The sequence below is a fragment of the Glycine max genome, chromosome 17 (genome assembly GCF_000004515.6).
Source record: "Glycine max cultivar Williams 82 chromosome 17, Glycine_max_v4.0, whole genome shotgun sequence".
In the NCBI taxonomy this organism is placed as follows: domain Eukaryota; kingdom Viridiplantae; phylum Streptophyta; class Magnoliopsida; order Fabales; family Fabaceae; genus Glycine; species Glycine max.
This window is the reverse complement of record NC_038253.2, coordinates 12,794,191-12,814,187: the sequence shown is the minus strand read 5'-3', so window position 1 is coordinate 12,814,187 and position 19,997 is coordinate 12,794,191. Positions and strand designations below refer to the sequence as shown.

Genomic DNA, 19,997 nt, shown 5'->3' with positions numbered 1-19,997 from the left:
AAATTAATTTTATTAAAATTAATAAATTTAACTCAACCTTAAAATAAACAGGACCAAGAACCTTCAACGTCAAACGAGCTACTAATAATTAACCACACGAGGGCCTATAATGGTTGGTTATAACTTTGATTAATGATTTGATTTCGGCGTTTATTATTGTTATTAGGCTAGGCGCTATTTATAGTTGAGTTTTATTTTTAAAATGAGTTTACAAATTTTAAAAATATAAAATAATCTTTATGCTTTTTTAAACAAAGTAAAGGGTCCAATCCCTTTCTTATATATTCTTATAGTTTTGCTCTTAATAGAAAACAAATACAATTAATAAGGATTATTTTAAGTTGTTAAAAAATTATAAAACTCTTAAAGTCTTCAAATGATTTCGAACTATTAAAATGAAATTAAATTTTTGAATCGAAATTATGAAAACAAATGAGTAATTTATCCTTTGAAAAACAATATTTTATTAAGAGAAAAAGGATTATATAATGACAATGTTAAAAAATTTTACATAGCTATTCAATTATAATTTATCATATATAATAAATTTATTAATATGATACCCTCTATCCCATATATAATAAAAAGAATAAGAAATCAAAATTAATTAAATTTTTTCAAAACATATTTAAATACAAGTCTTTCAAAAGGATAAAAGACTCACATTCACTTTTTTAACATCATAATAAAACTTGTCCAAAAAAATAATAAATCATCTCGGCTCAAAATAAGGTCGTCCGAGACTTCATGCAATTAATATAGTCACATCCTATCAGAGCATTGTGTTCCCGTATCTTCTAGCATAGGTTCTTCATAGTCATCCACCTATTCATCTACTCCCACGAACACGCAAGGTTCGAGATTATCACAGGATCCAAACACAAATAGCATACAGGGAGTAAGTTATCACATTCCTAACTAATGGAGAGAAACAAAACATCATGTAGGTATAAATATCATATAAATAAAATAAAACTTACTTAAACATAGTTAACGTCATTTCACCACTTTGTCGCCCAACATCACAACACAACACGTCTCATTCATTTTCACAACATTCACATACTCAAGGATCAAAACACAATATCACCAAGTCAATCAATATCGATCAATACACAAGCATTATGCAACATATACACTAAGACTCAATCCTATATGCAATATGGTACCATGTTAGTGAAAAACCTCGTTGGGCGCCTAGGAGTACATGACAAGACAAACCACACACTAGCAAGTCAGGTCACTCTCATTAGGTAAAATCATAGGAAGATCAGTTAGGGTCACGCTGTTTTGCGAGAATGCTCCAACCATATGGGATCAACATAGGCTTAAAGGAGCACTCAAACCGGATGTATTTACCCCCAAGGCCTATACTCCGAAGAATCTGTCAAGGCCTCTCCCTCCTAATTCAAGTCAAACCCAGAAAACATTTTAGCACACAAACTCTATTTATGAACTATACAAAACACACGACTCCTCAATTGTTCTCAAAATAGTTTTATCTTGTCACGCTTGTGATTAAACTCGTCGGGTCCCCATAATGGTTCCCATCACAATACTTGTCGCGCATTAACTCGTTGCACTTAAAGGGTCTTAGCATTAACTCGTCGCTTTTAAAGGGTCTTAGCATTAACTCGTCGCCCTTAAAGGGTCTTATAGTCGTGCGATTGTACAATTCATAATTCATAACTCAATACACACAACATCTCAATCACATACATACTCAATTTATCACATACACTCGATCTCAATCACAATGGTATAATCTCAATTTAACACGTTATCTGATAACTGCTAAATATGAGTTATTTTGATAATAAAAATATATTGAAAATATCTTTAAAAATATTTATTTAGCAATTATCTTTGACTTAAATATTAAGATTTGACATTTTTCTTATTTATGGCTTGCAGATATGATATGAAAAGGAGAGATTAAAGGAGAAAAAGATTGAGAAAATATCTAAAATATCAGGAAGTCTCAGGAAGATATGATTACAAGCAAAATAAATCCAAAAGATATCAAAAAGGAAGATTTTTAGCATTAGGCCCAAGTCCACTACAACAACTATAAAAAGGGAGTCAAGCTAAGCAGATAACACCATAGAACCCCCTCTAGGAGGGGTTTCATTTACTCATTTTCTTTCACCCCTCTTATCCCATCAGTTCTTATACCTCATCCATTGTAAAGCCCTCAATGACCATGAGTGGCTAAACCCCTAGTTAGGGTCTGGCAGGCCTAAAAGTCAAGTGATGTATGATGTACTCACTATTTATCAATGCAAAGGTGTTTTCTATTCTATTATCTTTTCTGTTTTTATCTTGTTTCATTCATCTTTATATTCTGTTAGGGGTTAGATGCTCGGGAGAAGGTAACTTCTAAATATGATTTAAAGAAGGCATGCATGCATTGGTTTTAGGGGTTAGACGCTCGGAAGATGGTAACTTCTAATAGAACAAAAAGAAAGGATTTCATAAGAAAATCATTGCTAGGAATAGAATGATAATTTTATGCCGATGCATTCTTGCAAACATCTAGAATTCCTACTTCATGCATTTTATTTGTTGAGTCTTTGCAAAGGAATTTGGAAGATATATAAATAAAATAGGCTTATCATCGTGAGGAATCAGAGGCAAGTAACTGACCAGATGTGGGTAGAATAGAATCACCTAAATTGATAAAGAAAAATCATAAATTAAAATATCCTAGACAAACAAGGCAGACCAGGTTTCAACCTTATCAAATTCTGATTTTATTTTATCTTTTATTTTTCTTATCTTATATTTTCTTATCTTTATCTTAATCTTTTATTTTTCTTATCTTTTACTTTTATTTTCTATCTTTATCATCATTTAATTTAAATCTTTTATTTTGATCTTTTAAATCTTTATCTTATCACCTATATTTTCTTATATTTATTTTAAATTATTTATCTATTGCTTTTAAATTGGGTTTGTATTAATCTAAGTACAAACAAAGTCTCTGTGGATTCGACACTTGGACTTCCGAGTACTTTACTACTTGTGACAAATTTGGTACACTTGTCAACGAGTTAACATTATCACACCTCATGAATCATATACACTTTATCTATGAACTATGCAATATACACAACTACTCAATTATTTTCAAAATCATTTTAACTCGTCGGGTTCCCACAGTGGATCTTATCACAATACTCATCGTACTTAAAGGATCTTACAATTGTGTGATTGCATAGTTCATAGCTCACAACTCAATACACACATCTCAATACACATGTATTTCATCATTAATCACAGGTTCAATTTATCACATACTCACAATTTGAATCACCATTTCATAATCTCAATATAAAAATTTATACAAAAGGTTTATCACAACATAGGGAGTAAAACCCCTCAAATAATTTCACACAATTATATGAAAATCAATTAATCAAAATCATAGGTATTAAAAAAATGAAAACACCAAGAGCACTCTATTTTATCAACCAATTTACATCAGGACATCAATATTGTATTTATAATCATGAAGGAAAAAATTATAATACAATAAACATCCCAAAATAAATCCCAAATTAATTCCCTAAGGATCCCTACACATGTTCATTATAACCCCAATTGCGATAAACTCATCTCTTACCTCTAAGCGGACTCACGTGTGTATTGTGACAACAATAGCAGCATCTCTAGCAGTTGAGATTTCTCAAGTTTTTCCTCCGACTGCTCTGATAGGATTCTCAAATGTCACAGAGAATGAGAAGGGATTGAAGACTCCATTTTGTACTGTCTTCGTGCGATTCATTTTTCTCTCCATGAATATTATTTCATAAATCCCAATGGTGAAAATGTGCATAATTGAATCGTGAACCAAATACAAAAATTTCATGATAATCCAATGGTTAACATGTCTAATATCGTAATTTTACTGAGACAATTTTGGGTTTCTGCGAAAAAAAGAAAAAGTTACGATACAAAGAGTAGTTCTCTCAGCTTCGATATCTTTTCGTAATTCCCAACGGTGAGAATGCTCGTAATTGAGTTTTGAACCTGGTGCTCAAATTTTACGATAATCCAATGGTAAATGAGTTTGAGATCATCATTTTTCTGGGACAGATTTAGTGGTATTCAGGAAAAAGAAAATGTTTTTGGAGGAAAAAAAGGAAAACAAAATTGAGAGAGGAGGCATAGAAACTATTGTCCGTCTGAAAACTGACCTAACATATTATTATTTATAGTTAGGGTATTCAACCTATCATTTACTCTATTTATTTATTTTTATTATTTTATAAAAGGAACTCTATTTTATTTCTTATCAAATAAATAAATAAAATACTTTTTTATTTTATTTTCTCTCAAATTATTATTTTAATTAATAAAATTATAAAAAATTTATCATTTTTCTAAAACTCTATTTATAAATAACAATCTCTTTTAAATTACTTTACGAAAAATGAAATGTTACAACTAACTTTTAAAATATTATGCTGAAATAATTCAAATGTCGACTTGAAGATAAAAAATATAACAAAAAATAAAAGAAAATGAAAAGAAGATTTTATGTGGGTGCTAAATATGACATCGACCTGCCGTATATTTCAGTCCAAAAGAAAATTCTTTGCATTTATTGATATCTATCGTACCATATATTGTATTTTAATTTGATATGATCTTAATTATTTTTATTTTTTAATCATTATCACTTATTAGAAAATAACCACCTTATATTACAAAATATACTTATTTTCTTAAATATTCTAATAAAATGATTAACTAACTATACTCTTCATTGACAAATTTATAGCGATATAAAAAATTCAGAAAAATAATACGTAGATGACGACTGCATATGTTACCATCACACAATTATATACTTTAGTCATTGAAAAATACTGCAGAATATGTTTATGTGAAATAATTTGTAAAAAATGAAAAGGTTATTATATTTTCTTAGTTAATTATATATCTTTTAACTTTTTATGTCTCTAAATAATATTGGTTATGATAATTTGTAACTATTGATTTAGATACAAAAGTTTTCATATCAATTATCAATTAAGCTGACTGTATTTTTATATATTTTTAGTATAAAGTTTTGGAGGATGACACGTGGGATGTCCCCACTTTTTGCACTCTGAAATCTGCACCGTTCAAGCCACCTTTGCTTCCTCTATTTATTGAACACTTCCACCCTCTCTGCTTCATGTGTAAATTTCGATCGTGTTCTTCTATTCACCCTTCACTCGACACAACACTTCCTGCTTCACTTCTCTCACCTGCATTCTATAGCAGGTTGAGAAATTAATACAACTTTGTCTTTAACTTTTAACTTTGACACCACCATGGCCTGCTTAGAAGTCAGCAAAGAGGTATGTTATTAATTAAGCTTATAAATATATATAGAGAGAGAACTTTCCATATACATGTTAACTCAAGAAACTTCAAATCCTTCATTCTCAGCTTCGATTCCCTTTCTTTTTCACTACACTTCCTTGATCACTAGTTAAGTGCATGCATTCTTTTAGCATGCCCTGCAGGATTTTATAAATATATATCTATGTATAAAATTAAACTATGAATGTGTTATAATTAATAAGTACTAGCTAAAAATGGTGCCATTTGTTTTCAATGTTGAAATCACTATGCAGGTAAAGTTCAAAGGTGACACGGAAGAACTCACTCTTGATGGAAGTGTTGATTGGCATGGTCGCCCTGCAATTAGAGCCAAATCTGGCAGATGGGTTGCTGGAACCATCGTTCTATGTAAGTTCCAAACATAAATAGCAGGGCCAATTTTTTTCTTTTTACTATTTTTTTATTGAGTATTATTGCATTCAAATTCAATCGTATGTAATGTATAAACTTGGCCTCCTGTTCTGCATCCTTTAAATGTAGCCAGTCAGATCGTTCGGTAAAAATTATTCATCAACAAAACTAATAAAACATTCTTACTAATATCATAGTGAAAAAAAATTTGATCTTCTTTTAATTTATAATAATCCTTAGCTACAATTGTACATAAAATTTCCCTAATTTATTGATTTGAAAAGTATCACTTTCCAAGATTGTAAATGTCCCTGCACTGGCTAGCTAGCTAGATAGATTCTTATTATTAATTTATTATTGATTTGAGCTTACAGTGATTAACATCAATTGTGTGAGAGTGAGAGAGATACGTCTAAGTATATAGTTGCTGATGATAAAGGTGACTCGTGGCAGAAGTTGGAGCCGTAGAAGTTTCATGAACCTGTGTTCAGCTAGCGGAGATTTTGATGAAATGAATGATATATACATATCTTAGATAGCTTATCGATCGTAGGAATTGAAAGAACTCTAGAACTAGCTTTTAGAATGGTCCACAAACAAACAACCTCTCTTGAAGTCATCTTATCATCGGTTTTCGTCGTGTAGAAAAGGACACAACTTAAATGCAAGAACCTCGTGCTCCATTCAATTTTAAAAAAAAAATCATAGATTTTAATTTTGTTGCGGGCTAACTCCTACTACTCCACCGCACTATATATCTTTCTGGAGTTACATAATATACTACTGATTCTTGGTCCAGTTCAGAGAGAGAGATATTCTGAATCCAAATAAAACGACACAAGAAGGGAGGAAAGGAAAGGAGAGTGAGGAGATACTAGCATGCCTTTTAGGGGAATACGTTCCTGACACGTAACCAATGCTAGGATCTTGCATGATGTGGGTTATTGCCACGTGTCCTTAACAATAGACGAATCATGACTATTAACCAATGAGTGCAAGCAAGGCTAATTCTATATTTAGTGAAAACAGATAGAATCCATGGTAGCTAACATATAGGAGTAGTTGCTGGTATACTTATTAATCGCTATTTTATAGTTTTAGTTCATTTTTTTATATTTTTAAATTAAACTTGCTTTTTAGTTTTTATCGTATTTTCTAACATTTTATTTAATAACATGAAAGGGTATTAATAAAGTAAAAAAAATTGAATATATATTTACATTTGAATGATAATTATTATTACAACAACGGCTAGAGTAGATAGTATAACATTTAATATTATCAACATATCTCTATTTTAAATAATAATAATATTTCATTTATTGATTCTTTAACAATTACTCTCGGAATAATAGATAACAAAAACTGTTATTATAAATGGGAAGGAATAATTGATAAATGCTCACTGACTTGGTCAGTAGTTCGTTCCAGAAATAAGATAGTAGTATTGCACATGCACAGCGTTAAAGGTGAAGGAAAATTGGTAGGTCGGAATCAGCCAAATATTATTATTAGAATCATTGTTAAGTACTTAAGTTAGTTCCGAGAGTTTTCGTGTGTGCAGAGAAGTGTGCAAATAAGTAACGTGCGTGCATGTACATGTACTGAAGTATGTGATTGGTTTTTAGATCGAAAAGTACATGCTGAAATAATAATGTCTTTTTCTTTTTGGTTTTTAGAGGGACGACACAAAAAAGGGATCCAACATAAAAGAATTTTAAATCATTTATGAATAGTTTCTTTTGTTAATATGAAAGATACTTCGTAATAAAGAAATAATTTCCATTTCAAATTATACGGAATATATCCTTTTTATGAATATTATTTCTTTTGTTTGCTAAGGGAGACTTTAGATAATTCCTGATACTTCAATCATGCAAATTGAGGTTTTTGTTTTTTGGTGTAAAGGAAAAAAAAAACGGAAAGAAAGAAAGAAAAGCGTCCCTCCTGCTGGTACTGGAAATACGACTCGCAATCCTGAATATACTTCGTCATTATATAAGATCCTAGCTATTTAATAATTTTTATCAATACAATATACTTTTAATTTAATTAAGATTTGAAAGAAAAAATGGTAAGATCGAAATACTTGACCTGTAACACTTCTCCCATTACAGAATTATTGGTGGTTCGTGAATATTGGCATGGAAATCACTTATACTTAGCAAGAGTGTATAAAAAGGATTTACTTAGGCGACATATTCGAAGTGTCATTTCGCGTGTGAAACCATTACTGTTGCATAACGAAAAGTGTATGCTTTATAAAAGCAAAATACCTAAAATTATACTAATAAGTATCACGTGTGCATTTTTTTTTTTGTGGTGGTACATAATGCTTATTAGTGGTAATGCACTCTTCACAGTGAAGATTCCATGAACTTATCATCATATTCGGTCATTGATATATGCAGAAGTGACATGATCCACTACCCTTTGCGAGATATAGTAAATTAGTAATCCGGATTGATTTAGCCATGCATATTTACACATTCATTTTTCCCCCTGTTTTCTGTTATCCGCACATACTTTTATACCACCTTAGTTGGGTACGTATTAATTATTTAATTCAGAATGAATTTGCATGTTTCTTGGCTGAATTTGCAACCATTTGAAAGTGTCTCTTTGTAAAATATGTAATTAAGCACGAATAGAACCAGGATACTTCCAGTTTTTCTGGCCATTAACAAGCTACATTTTTAATGCATATGCACAAGGATGCATGTGAGTGTATTCATATAACGCGGTCTACTATACTAATGACACTGCTTATTTTCTTGATTGCATCAATCAGTGAACCAAGGTCTGGCAACCTTAGCATTCTTTGGAGTAGGGGTGAACCTAGTGCTGTTCCTGACAAGAGTGATGGGGCAAGATAATGCTGAAGCTGCAAACAATGTGAGCAAGTGGACTGGCACAGTTTACATCTTCTCTCTTGTGGGTGCTTTCCTAAGTGATTCGTATTGGGGAAGATACAAAACTTGTGCCATCTTTCAGGTCATCTTTGTAATAGTAAGTAATATCCTCTCTATTTCCTTTCCTTCTCCTTATTCTTCCTCTTTAATTTCAAGCTAATTCATTCCTTAGGTAATAAACTAATCTTCTGGTTTGAAATAACAGGGTCTAGTATCCTTGTCTCTTTCATCATACCTCTCCTTGATTAGGCCTAAAGGTTGTGGGAATGAAACAATTCCATGTGGGAAACATTCAAGCTTGGAGATGGGGATGTTCTACCTCTCAATCTATCTTATTGCTTTAGGGAATGGAGGGTATCAACCAAATATTGCCACATTTGGAGCTGATCAGTTTGACGAGGAGCACTCAAAGGAGGGTTACTCAAAGGTTGCCTTCTTTAGCTACTTCTATCTGGCTTTGAACCTTGGTTCACTCTTCTCAAACACAATTCTAGGCTATTTTGAAGATGAAGGACTGTGGGCTCTAGGGTTCTGGGTGTCTGCAGGCTCTGCTTTTGCTGCCCTTGTCTTATTTCTTCTTGGGACCCCAAGATATAGACACTTCAAACCTAGTGGCAATCCTCTTTCAAGGTTCAGCCAAGTCCTTGTTGCTGCATCAAGGAAATGGAGAGCTCAAATGGCATCAAATGGAGAGGATCTATATGTCATGGATGAAAATGAATCTCCCACCAATGGCAACAGGAAGATTCTCCACACCGAAGGGTTCAAGTAAGTATTAGAAGCTAATTTCAGCTGAAACCACATAGTTAAATACTTCTGAAAACAATTGATGTTTATACCTTATAGGTCAGAGGTTGCATGGAATGCTTTTACTATATCGATGTCCTCAACTAATCATTTTGCTAAGACCATGGCACAACTTACAAATTTAACAACTTAGGTTTTCAGTATAATTGGCCACTCTTCATTCTACCAAGCTATAACAATTTGATCAATTTGCCATTTGTCATCTGCCTTGCAGGTTTCTGGATAGAGCAGCGATTATATCTTCCAGAGATCTAGAAGACCAAAAGAGTGGCGTTTATAACCCCTGGCGTCTCTGCCCTATAACTCAAGTTGAAGAAGTGAAGTGCATACTAAGACTTCTTCCTATTTGGCTTTGCACGATAATATACTCAGTGGTTTTCACACAAATGGCTTCTCTTTTTGTGGAGCAAGGGGCTGCCATGAAAACTACAATTTCCCATTTCAGAATACCACCTGCAAGCATGTCTAGCTTTGACATCCTCAGCGTAGCTGTCTTCATTTTCTTCTACCGTCGAGTGATTGATCCACTTGTCGGAAGACTTAAAAAGAAAAGTTCCAAGGGACTTACTGAGCTTCAGAGAATGGGAATAGGGCTTGTTATAGCTGTAATGGCAATGGTTTCAGCTGGAATAGTTGAATGCTACAGACTTAAGTATGCAGACCCAGTATGCCCCCACTGCAGTGGCACAAGCTCTTTAACCATCTTTTGGCAAATTCCTCAGTACACACTTATTGGAGCTTCAGAGGTTTTCATGTATGTAGGCCAGTTAGAGTTCTTCAATGCTCAGACGCCAGATGGCTTAAAGAGCTTCGGAAGTGCCCTTTGCATGACGTCCATATCTCTTGGGAACTACGTAAGTAGCTTACTTGTTAGTATAGTTATGAAGATCTCCACTGAGGATCACATGCCAGGGTGGATCCCTGGAAACTTAAACAGAGGTCACCTAGATAGGTTTTACTTCCTCTTAGCTATCTTGACATCTATAGATTTGGTCCTTTATATTGCATGTGCAAAGTGGTTCAAGAGTATACAGCTGGAAGGGAAATATGAAGAGAATGATATGCCTGGTAGCTTTAAAGTCTAATTTGCAATGGACAACAAACAAAGGTTATGGTAACAGTATATATAAATAAGAGAAAGAAGGGATCAACAACCAGTCAGATTAACTTGAGCTATAGTTGCTATTGGAAGAAAAAGTGGCTGGTTTGCAGTGAGAGAAGCCCTTTTACCTGAGTCTCTTATAACTGTTGTCACTGTTTTTGTTTCAACTAACGGTTTGTTTGGTTTGAGAAAACATTGTTTTCCTTTTTTGTTTTTGCAAATAATTACTAAAATGTTACCCTGTTTCCAATTTGTATCCTGCTTTCAAGTTTTTGTATAGAAAATGGTAAAAACAACAAAATGTTGTTTACAACCAGTTCTTGTACAAATTTTGAAATCTAAATAAATTGAAAATAAGGTAGCATTTTTATAATTATTTATTGAAAACTGAAAATAAAAACAATAAATCATTTCACAAGCCAAACAGACCCCTATATTTTCAGTTTATGGGTTGTGTAAAACTAAAGTTTTTGAAGAGACAATGACAGTTTCAGGGCCACTTTAAGCCTCCTTTCTTTTGTTTTTGCACGTTCCATTGTTCACAATGAATATGTCATTTTGATTTCCAAGTGTGAAATCTTAAGCTACATTTACCAACTATTTACAGATCTTACATACTATATGTCTCTCCTCCCAGTGCTAACGCAAACGTTTTTGTCATTGCGGTGTGGAAGTGGAACAGGGACAAGCATGCAATCATGAACAATCATTAACTAAGAAACTTAAGGAATGCTTATACATTCTAATTTAGCTGAGTGACTGCATAGGCAGAATAACTTACACACACACATTCATTTGCCAAATGATTACTTAAATAAAATAACACTGACCATCAATTTATATCACTGGCAATATATTTTACGGAATAAGTGTTGACTGTGTTGTACATAATCACTTACAAAAAGAACAAAACGAAACCAAACTTAACGAGCAACTTTAGAAAATTTAAAAAATACACTTAAGGTACATTTAAGGGAGACATGAACTCCCCCAGTAGAAATGGAATGCCATATAGGAGGATTTTTTGCAGCAAAAAGAGGTATTAACATGTAAAAGTTAAGGTAGACTTAGTACGGAATCAAATTTTACGGAATTGAAATAGGAATAATTGAATAAAGCCAATACACCAAAATGTGCTGATGTTACTATGCAACGACCTTAAAAAATAGTGAGCTAAGCAAGAGTGAGGTACATGTTATAATAGAGGAAACAAACCAGGAATTGAAGAAAATGAGGAGATTTTTTCGGATTGCTCATATGAGAGAGATTACTAAATACAAAGCCAGTTTGCTTCATCTTTTTCTGCCACGTACCTATAAATAATCTTTGTAGCACTAGCAATTAAAGCTCTTAACAAATAAACATATGGTCTACCAATAGTATTCACAGAGTGGGAAGATCAACACATAATGTAATATATCTGTCTTGTAGATATGCTACAGGATATTTGTATCACAATCTTCCAAACCAAAAGAATCTTAATACATTTGCTTTTGGATTTCACATATCCTTTATTTGAACAAAACTTAATGTGTAATTCTTGAGCTGTTTACGGTATTATTCTTCAATCAAAATTGAAGTTTTATATCAGTAACTAAAGCTGACCTTTATTGTGCGAATTACTGAGATGAAGTTCCAATTTTGATTGGAGAACTAACAGGAGATGATCAGACGCCATGTTACTTAATTTATTTAACAGAAAATCCGTTCCTTTGAAACTAACTAGTAGAGTAATAGGCAACAAAGTGATCCAATGTTATAGCTATCTGAGACCAACATCCACGAAATCATTTCAGCAATGTAATAAGAATGGAGGTCTCTGGGACCCAAACAAAACACGCAATTTCAACTTACATCCAAGAGAGACAGCGTCAGTTACAATGGACGCGACTGAACGAGATGAGATGCAAAGAGAAGTAAAGAGATTAGATTACGGCCAAGGGTAGAGCAAAATTCAGAACGGTGTGGCCCGTGTGGGAAAAAAGTACTCACAAAACAAAAGTTTCTAGTAGAACTTGTTCGTAAAAATGATCCAAATGTTCCATCAATCAAATATATCGTATGACCGGTGTTTATAAAACTGAATCAGTTAGTGAATAGGTAAAAACATACGCTAATGCTAAAGCTAGATCGGCCATTTTTTTATTTATAAAATTAAAAATGTTTGGATTTTAGTTCTTATAAAATTTTTAGTACGTTCTCATTCTCATAGATTGAACTTGAACTGTATCAAATTTTGAATAAGAACTAAGTTTGGGTAAATTCGATTGAAACTACACGAGAATTTATTGGGTTAAAAATAATCAGAGATTACAAAAAAATTATCATAAATTGTAAGAAAAAATATTTGTCATGAATTTTCTACAACTTAAGATGGTTTTCTTTAATTTGTGATGATTTTTCTACAATTTATGTGTTGATTTTTAACTTCCAAAAATTCAACCACCACAAATAGCAAAATATAGGCACAAATATATTTGAACCTAGTTCTAGGTCAAAATTTGGCATATTTCAATCTTACAAAGATGAAAATATACTATAAATTTTACAAGGATAAATCTAAATATTTTTCATTTTATGAGGATGAAAAATATATTTTAGTCGATTAGATTTTATGTTTCAATCGTGATTAAATTAATATTAATAAAATAATAATACTAATTAATTAATAGATAAAATAATATTAAATAAATATAATATCATAATTTTCTAGTTAAAATAAAACATCATTTTGATAGGTTCTTACCATCTTTTTTTTTTATTACTTATACAGTTCGAACTCCGCAAACCTTTATTGAGATTCAAAGGATCCAACATAATTAAATAAAAAAAAAAGAAACTTTATCTTTTAACAAAAAGTTAAAGATAAACCTTTAATATCATAAATTATCTATTATTAGGAGAAATATAAGATAAAATCATATTTTTTTTTATATTTATATTATCTTAAAAGGAAAATTGATTTATCATCCAATTTTACTTTTATAAAAGGAAATCATCAAAGTTTAGATAAATCAACTAAAATCTAACCCTTTGGAGAGTCATTGTAGGTACACTCCACCACCATTCAAGGATGAGTTCACGGAAAATTACCACCTAAGAAGATTCTATCAAATCCGATAAAAATATTAGTTAAAGAGGATAAGTTATTTGATAAGAATTATTTATGAATCCTCATAATCATGATTCATTCATGGAAATAAATAAAATTTGGTTGGCCATAAATATTTTGGAAATATTTACATAATTTTTTTTAAAATCAAAGAATTACGTTATATTTTATTAGTCACTAGAAAAAATTAACTTGAGAAGGTAAAAATTTTGTATTTCCTATGAGAAAGTTTTTTTGCAAATCTAGCTAAAAAATATATCAGGAAACCTTTCTCGATAACGCTATTTTAAAAAAACAAAGATTTTTAATCTAAGACTTATAGAAAACTAAAATTTCTCCAGGACAAATGCGTGATATAAACTGGGAAAGTTTGGACAACTTTTTCCTCCCAAATTAGGAGTATTTTAGAAATTTTACTTTTACTTTTAATTTTAATTTTAGTTAAATACAAATGCATTTGTAGATAATAGAAAAGTAATTTAACAATCACTTAATTACTATTCATTTTCTTAAATAAGGTAACTGAATAAAATATATTTCTTAATAATTATTGAAGATCGAACAAGAATAGATTCTAGAATCAAATAACTTCATTAACTTTTATTTGAATTATCAAATATCTGTGCATAATTCTTGATTATTCATAATCCATTTAATTCATCTCAAGGTCATATTATCGTAATTATAAATATTTGAATTAATTAATATATGTAAATTGATTCTAATTAATATAATTAAATATTCTTAATTTATTTATTTTTTATTATTTTTTGACAGGAAACAAACTTATTCCATTTCAGCTAAGTAGATACTAAATACACGTAGGAATACAATCAATGCACTTGATGCTAGCAAATAATACAATCAAAGCACTGGCGGTGGATGCCTTGCATGTTGTCATTCATTCAAAAAAATACTGCATATCCAATGAAACTCAAGTGTGAGAGGAGTAGTATGATCATTCCATATCACATAGTTCGGGAATTTCAAATACCCCATAAAATAACAGTAAATTTGTTGATAGTATGTCCATGTAATAATAATTCTTATTATTAAACAAGTCTAAAAATATATTTTTTAGTTGGTATGAGTTGAAGAAGGTACCAAAAAGTTTACAATAACTTGCCAATCATGTTTAATCAATTATGTTAGACTATCTCGATTGATAAAGGTTTGAAATATATGCATCTTTAATATAAAATTTTAATTTTAATTTATTTATACCTTAGAACTATATAATATAAAATATTAATTCAATATAATGGAATGGATAATTTTAATAATTAAAAATATGTTAATTATTTTATTTTTAAAAATTAAAGGCATATTTATAAATTTGTGACGTTATTATTCTAAATAACGTAATGAAAGTCAAATCTTTAATTAAACTAAATATGACATAATATTTTGTCTCATTAATAATTTTAATAATTAATGATAAAAAAATCATAAATAATGCAAGAAGTAACGAATTAAAATAATTTTGGACTTTAGTTAGTTAAATAAATTACATATTTCTTCCTCCTAAACAATTCGTCAAAAATAAAAATATTTTAATAAATTTAATTAAAATAGGAATAAATAAGATATTTCTACTTCACTAGAAAAGTAAGCTATGATACAAAATTATAAATATTTGATTCTAAAATGATGCCCCGATTGAGACTTAAATAAAATATTTCACCATTATATCATTTTTTTTCTCAAAATGATATGATGGTGAAAATTCATTTTGATCATTAAAATGAATTGAATTTTGAAAAGATAAATTCTTATAATGACTTAATTAATAAATGAAGTTTTTTTATACTTATGATATGTTTGGATTGATGGTAGAGGACAAAATGAAGAGGAGTGAAGAGAAATTAAAAATTGTTCCATTGTTTGGTTTGTAAAAATTAAAATTAGAACATAAGAAAAGATGATGGATCATGATCCATTCCATTTCATTGTTTCACACCAATTTTTTCTATCCAAATTTGGGGTGCTCTTAATGGAACAAAACTTTTAATTGTAAAATGATAACTATTTTATCTTTATAAATTTTATTCTATTCATTAGTCTCTTAAACATAATACATTTAAAATAAAAATGATATATAAAAATTAAAAAATTATAACACATTCAGTTCCATTTTTTCAAACAATAAAATTAATTTTTTGTTCTATTTCATTATAAAATAACCTAATAATGTAATAATGTAATGACACTTTTATTCTATTTCATTCCAATCCGTCTCATTTCATTATATTATAGTACATTCTCTGCCACCAATTCAAATATAGTCTTATAGTCGACAAATTCTACAATGAAATACATTTTTTTTTGTTAAAACAAGAAACAAGTATAGTTTTTAGCTTGAGAAAAATTCCATAATTCAAACACTTATAAAACTTGTAATCATTATTTCGATTGTGTATTTGTTTTTGTTGAAACAAGAAACAAGTATAAATTTTAGCTTGAGAAAAATTGGATAATTCAAACACTTATACAAATTGTAATCATTATATCAATTGTCAAAAGATTATCATGTGACACCAAGAATGTGTTATTGTTATCTGTTTAACATTTTAAAACATAATTATAAAATTTTGTAAAGTTAAAAAAAACTAATAAACATAACCAAAATAAAATAAAGAAGTAATAAATTAAAGGCATTTTAAAATGTGAAAAAAATTATCATGTGATGATTATAGTGAAGAATTTTAATTTTATATGCAATTTTCTTAAGTCGATACATATGAAACTGTATTATGCGATTTCGGTGATTTCACATCATACACACGCGGATGATTGTGATACTGTTACCTGATATATCTCAAAAGTCATTTTTCTTTTCTTTTTCTCAGTACATCTAAAACCATTTCATTGAGTCTAACTTATAAAGGTAAATTAATTGCCATAGACATTGATTAAAAAATTAATTATCATAGAATATAAATGTCATATTCATAATTAACACAAATAATTGCAAAATAATATATTTGAAGTGACGCGACGACGCGTACATGTTAATATGTTATTATTAGAAAAAGTGTTCTACATCAGTGAATGACAATATGACATCGTACCGTAGAGAAAAAAATGTTAATAAATTGAGTATCTTGCGTGTGACTATCCGGCTATAACAATTATTGTATTGTAAAATTTTATTATATTAAAAAAGCCGTCGACACCTCTAAGAATTTTGTTGTGAATTACCCACTTGCATGTTGCAAAGAATCATATTTGAATAAGCTGCAATTAAAAATAGAGCCCTCTCAGAGTTATATAAGTTATTTTCATTTCACATACGATGAGTATTTAAATATTTATATTGAAGTTCATTCCATGTATTCTAGATAAATAATTTTATATAATAAGGTTATTTTTATATTTATATATTAGTATATAAGTTATATTTTATTTCCTCTAAAAAATATATTTTATATTTATGATAAATAATTTATATTATTATATAAGGTTATTTTTATAATAATTGGAAATTTCTTTTAAAAATATTAAAATTAATTGAAAGTAAAAAATAGATTGAAAGAAATAAGAGATAAAAAATTAAAAACACTTGCGTAACAAAAAAACTCCTAAGAACACTCTCATTGAACAATAACTCCTAAAATGCTCTCATTCAAAATAAATTGAAAAATAAAAATAGATGAAAGGAAATAAGAGATAAAAAAACTTGACTAACAAACAAAAAAAATACTCCTAAAAACACTCTCATTGAAGAATAACTCCTAAAATGCTCTCATTCAAATAACCATTATAATATATAAGGTTATACATTTAATAAGTACATATTATAATTTAAATCTAAAAAAATATTAATTTAACAAATATAGTATTTAATAATGTTGTTTTTAGTAACTATGTAATTCATTTAATAAATATAACATTTAATTCTATTTTGTGCAATGAATTTTTCTTTTATATATAAGTATATTCGGAACTACATAGAAGACAGATAAAATGCATAGGTAAATAGATAAGGAAGAGTGAGAGAGAGGCGACATCAACAATGAAAATAACAATTTTTTTAAATTTCTTAAAGCTTTTTTTTTTGTAATGATTGGTAATTAAATTCTTGCTTTTCAATTTTTTTTTAGTTTCTACAATATACTCACTTTATGCTTTTAGTCTCTATTATTATTTTTATACAGTTCCTCTTTATAAAAAAATTTATTTACTGTTTTTTTTTCTGAGTTTTTATTTTACTGTTTTAGTTCCTATTACTATGCACTGATAACGTGTAAACTATCTTTTGAAGAACAAATATGATGTTTCTTAAATAACATGGTGTAAAATGAATATCTTCTAATATAATAAAGTTTGATATCAAAAGTTTACAATTTATAATGAGAAAAAAATAGCATTAATGGCTAAAACTGTAAAACAAACTCTATAGGAACCAAAACCTTAAATAATTTTATAAATACTAAAAATACTAAATAAATACTATATTACAAGAATTAAAAATATATTTAAATATGCGTTTAATTAATATTTTTCAGTCATAGACACGGTTTTAGTCTTTTAGACAAGGATATGAACAAATTTTCGCTATCTTCTCAAGAGAGGAATGATATTAATGATGTGTTTGAAATGTTGAATGAAAAGCGAGGGAGTTGAGAAAAAAAAAATGTAATTGAAATTTCGAAGTGAAGGGAAAATGAAACATAAAGAGCTTTTTGTTTATAGATTTTTTTTTCTAATTAAACAAAAGAAAGAGCATTATTGTTTAGATTTTTTTTTTTCTAGTTTTGTTCATCTAAAAACATACCATAAAGAAAAAGGAGGAGCATATTGAATGGGTGCTTGGTAATGCACGAACGAGCATATTCATTTTAGCGAAAATGGCAAGCACTTGCACCGAACCAAAAGCAGCGACAAATAGCGTCTCAACTTCGCAATCAAGAACATGCACTTTTTTAGTTTTGCTTTCATCGCTATAAATTTTGACCAACACAAATTCTTCCAAGTCCTAATCCAAAACAACAACTCCTTTGGCAGTATACAAATTCCACCAAACCACGGTTACCGAAAGACAAATTCCTCCTCCTCTCTCTTCATATCATTCTCATTAGCTTTTTAAAAAAATTCTTTAAATTAAAAATCTTCTAAGTTAAGAGAAAAACTTTATGGTATGGTTTTCTTCTTTTGTCAGTATAAATATTATTTTAATATCAACCAATTAAAAATATCTTTAAATATAAATTTTAATTTAATTATTAAAAAACTTAACAGGTAGATTACATTTACACAATCAAATGCATGAATCTATTAGCACACAATTATTTTAATTTAATGAATTAAGATCAGAGACTCCACTGTACACATGACTAGTCAGTTCTTAAAAATAAGCTAATTTTGGCAAAGGGAAATTTTTTGTTTCCGAGAAATCTTAAGTTGAGAATGTTAATTTGTAATGTTTGATTTGATTTTTAAAAAATAACATGTTTTCCGATAAAAAAAATTGACATTTGTCAAATTTTTTAATATTTTCATGGGGAGCCCATCGAAGTTTCCCAAATTAAAAAACAATTTTAATTACGGTAAAATATCACATTATTTTTATTAAATTATTTCATGAGGAAAATAATTAAAGATGATAATAAATATACCATTTTACTTTTATATTTGTAGGGAATTTATATCACAATATGAATGATTAGTCAAATAAATTTAATCATTTCTTTTTTTCTCCCAAATTTAATCTTCATAAGAATCATAATCATCAAAATTAATGATTCCTAATAAGAGTGTATACAAGTTGGAATGAGTCGGTTTCAAAAAATTCACTTCTTAATCTAATAAAAAAAATCTTAAATTATGTTGTATTGTGTTTCGGCGATTTTACTTTCAAACTCAATCCGATCCAATTCAATCATGACTAAGTTAGATCGGATTGAGTTAAATCGAATTATGAAATTAAAAAATTAAAAATATTCATAACATATTTTTAAAATAATTTTCTTTAAAATGTAGAATATAATTACGTAGAATATGTAGATTTTATGCATATTTTTTTTCTTCTGATTTTCAATATTTTATTATATTCTTATTAATAATATTATATTTATTATTATTATTATTATGTCTAAGTCAGATTGGGATAACAGTTGATAATTTAAAACCCATTATCCAATTTAAATATAATTGGGTTTACAATGAATTGAATTAGATCTCATCTTCACACTTTAAAAATCTAATCTAATATAATTGTATCAGTTCCTTTACCAAAACCTTTAGCAACAAAAATATTTTATTTTTCTTTTCAATAAATACGTACACTGTTCCGGTAAAAAAACGTAAACTGCAC

General features: G+C 29.1%; 1 protein-coding gene across 1 annotated transcript; it reads left to right on the top strand.

Annotated features, from left to right (window-relative positions):
- Nucleotides 1–5,183: 5,183 nt before the first annotated feature.
- Nucleotides 5,184–11,158, top strand: LOC100778608 (protein NRT1/ PTR FAMILY 7.3). Its single transcript, XM_003550893.5, has 5 exons — nucleotides 5,184–5,351; nucleotides 5,631–5,745; nucleotides 8,540–8,757; nucleotides 8,866–9,428; nucleotides 9,682–11,158. Exons 1-5 carry the CDS (start codon nucleotides 5,325–5,327, stop codon nucleotides 10,550–10,552), a joined length of 1,794 nt encoding a protein of 597 aa, XP_003550941.1. The 5' UTR covers nucleotides 5,184–5,324; the 3' UTR covers nucleotides 10,553–11,158.
- The last annotated feature ends 8,839 nt before the right edge of the window (nucleotides 11,159–19,997 follow it).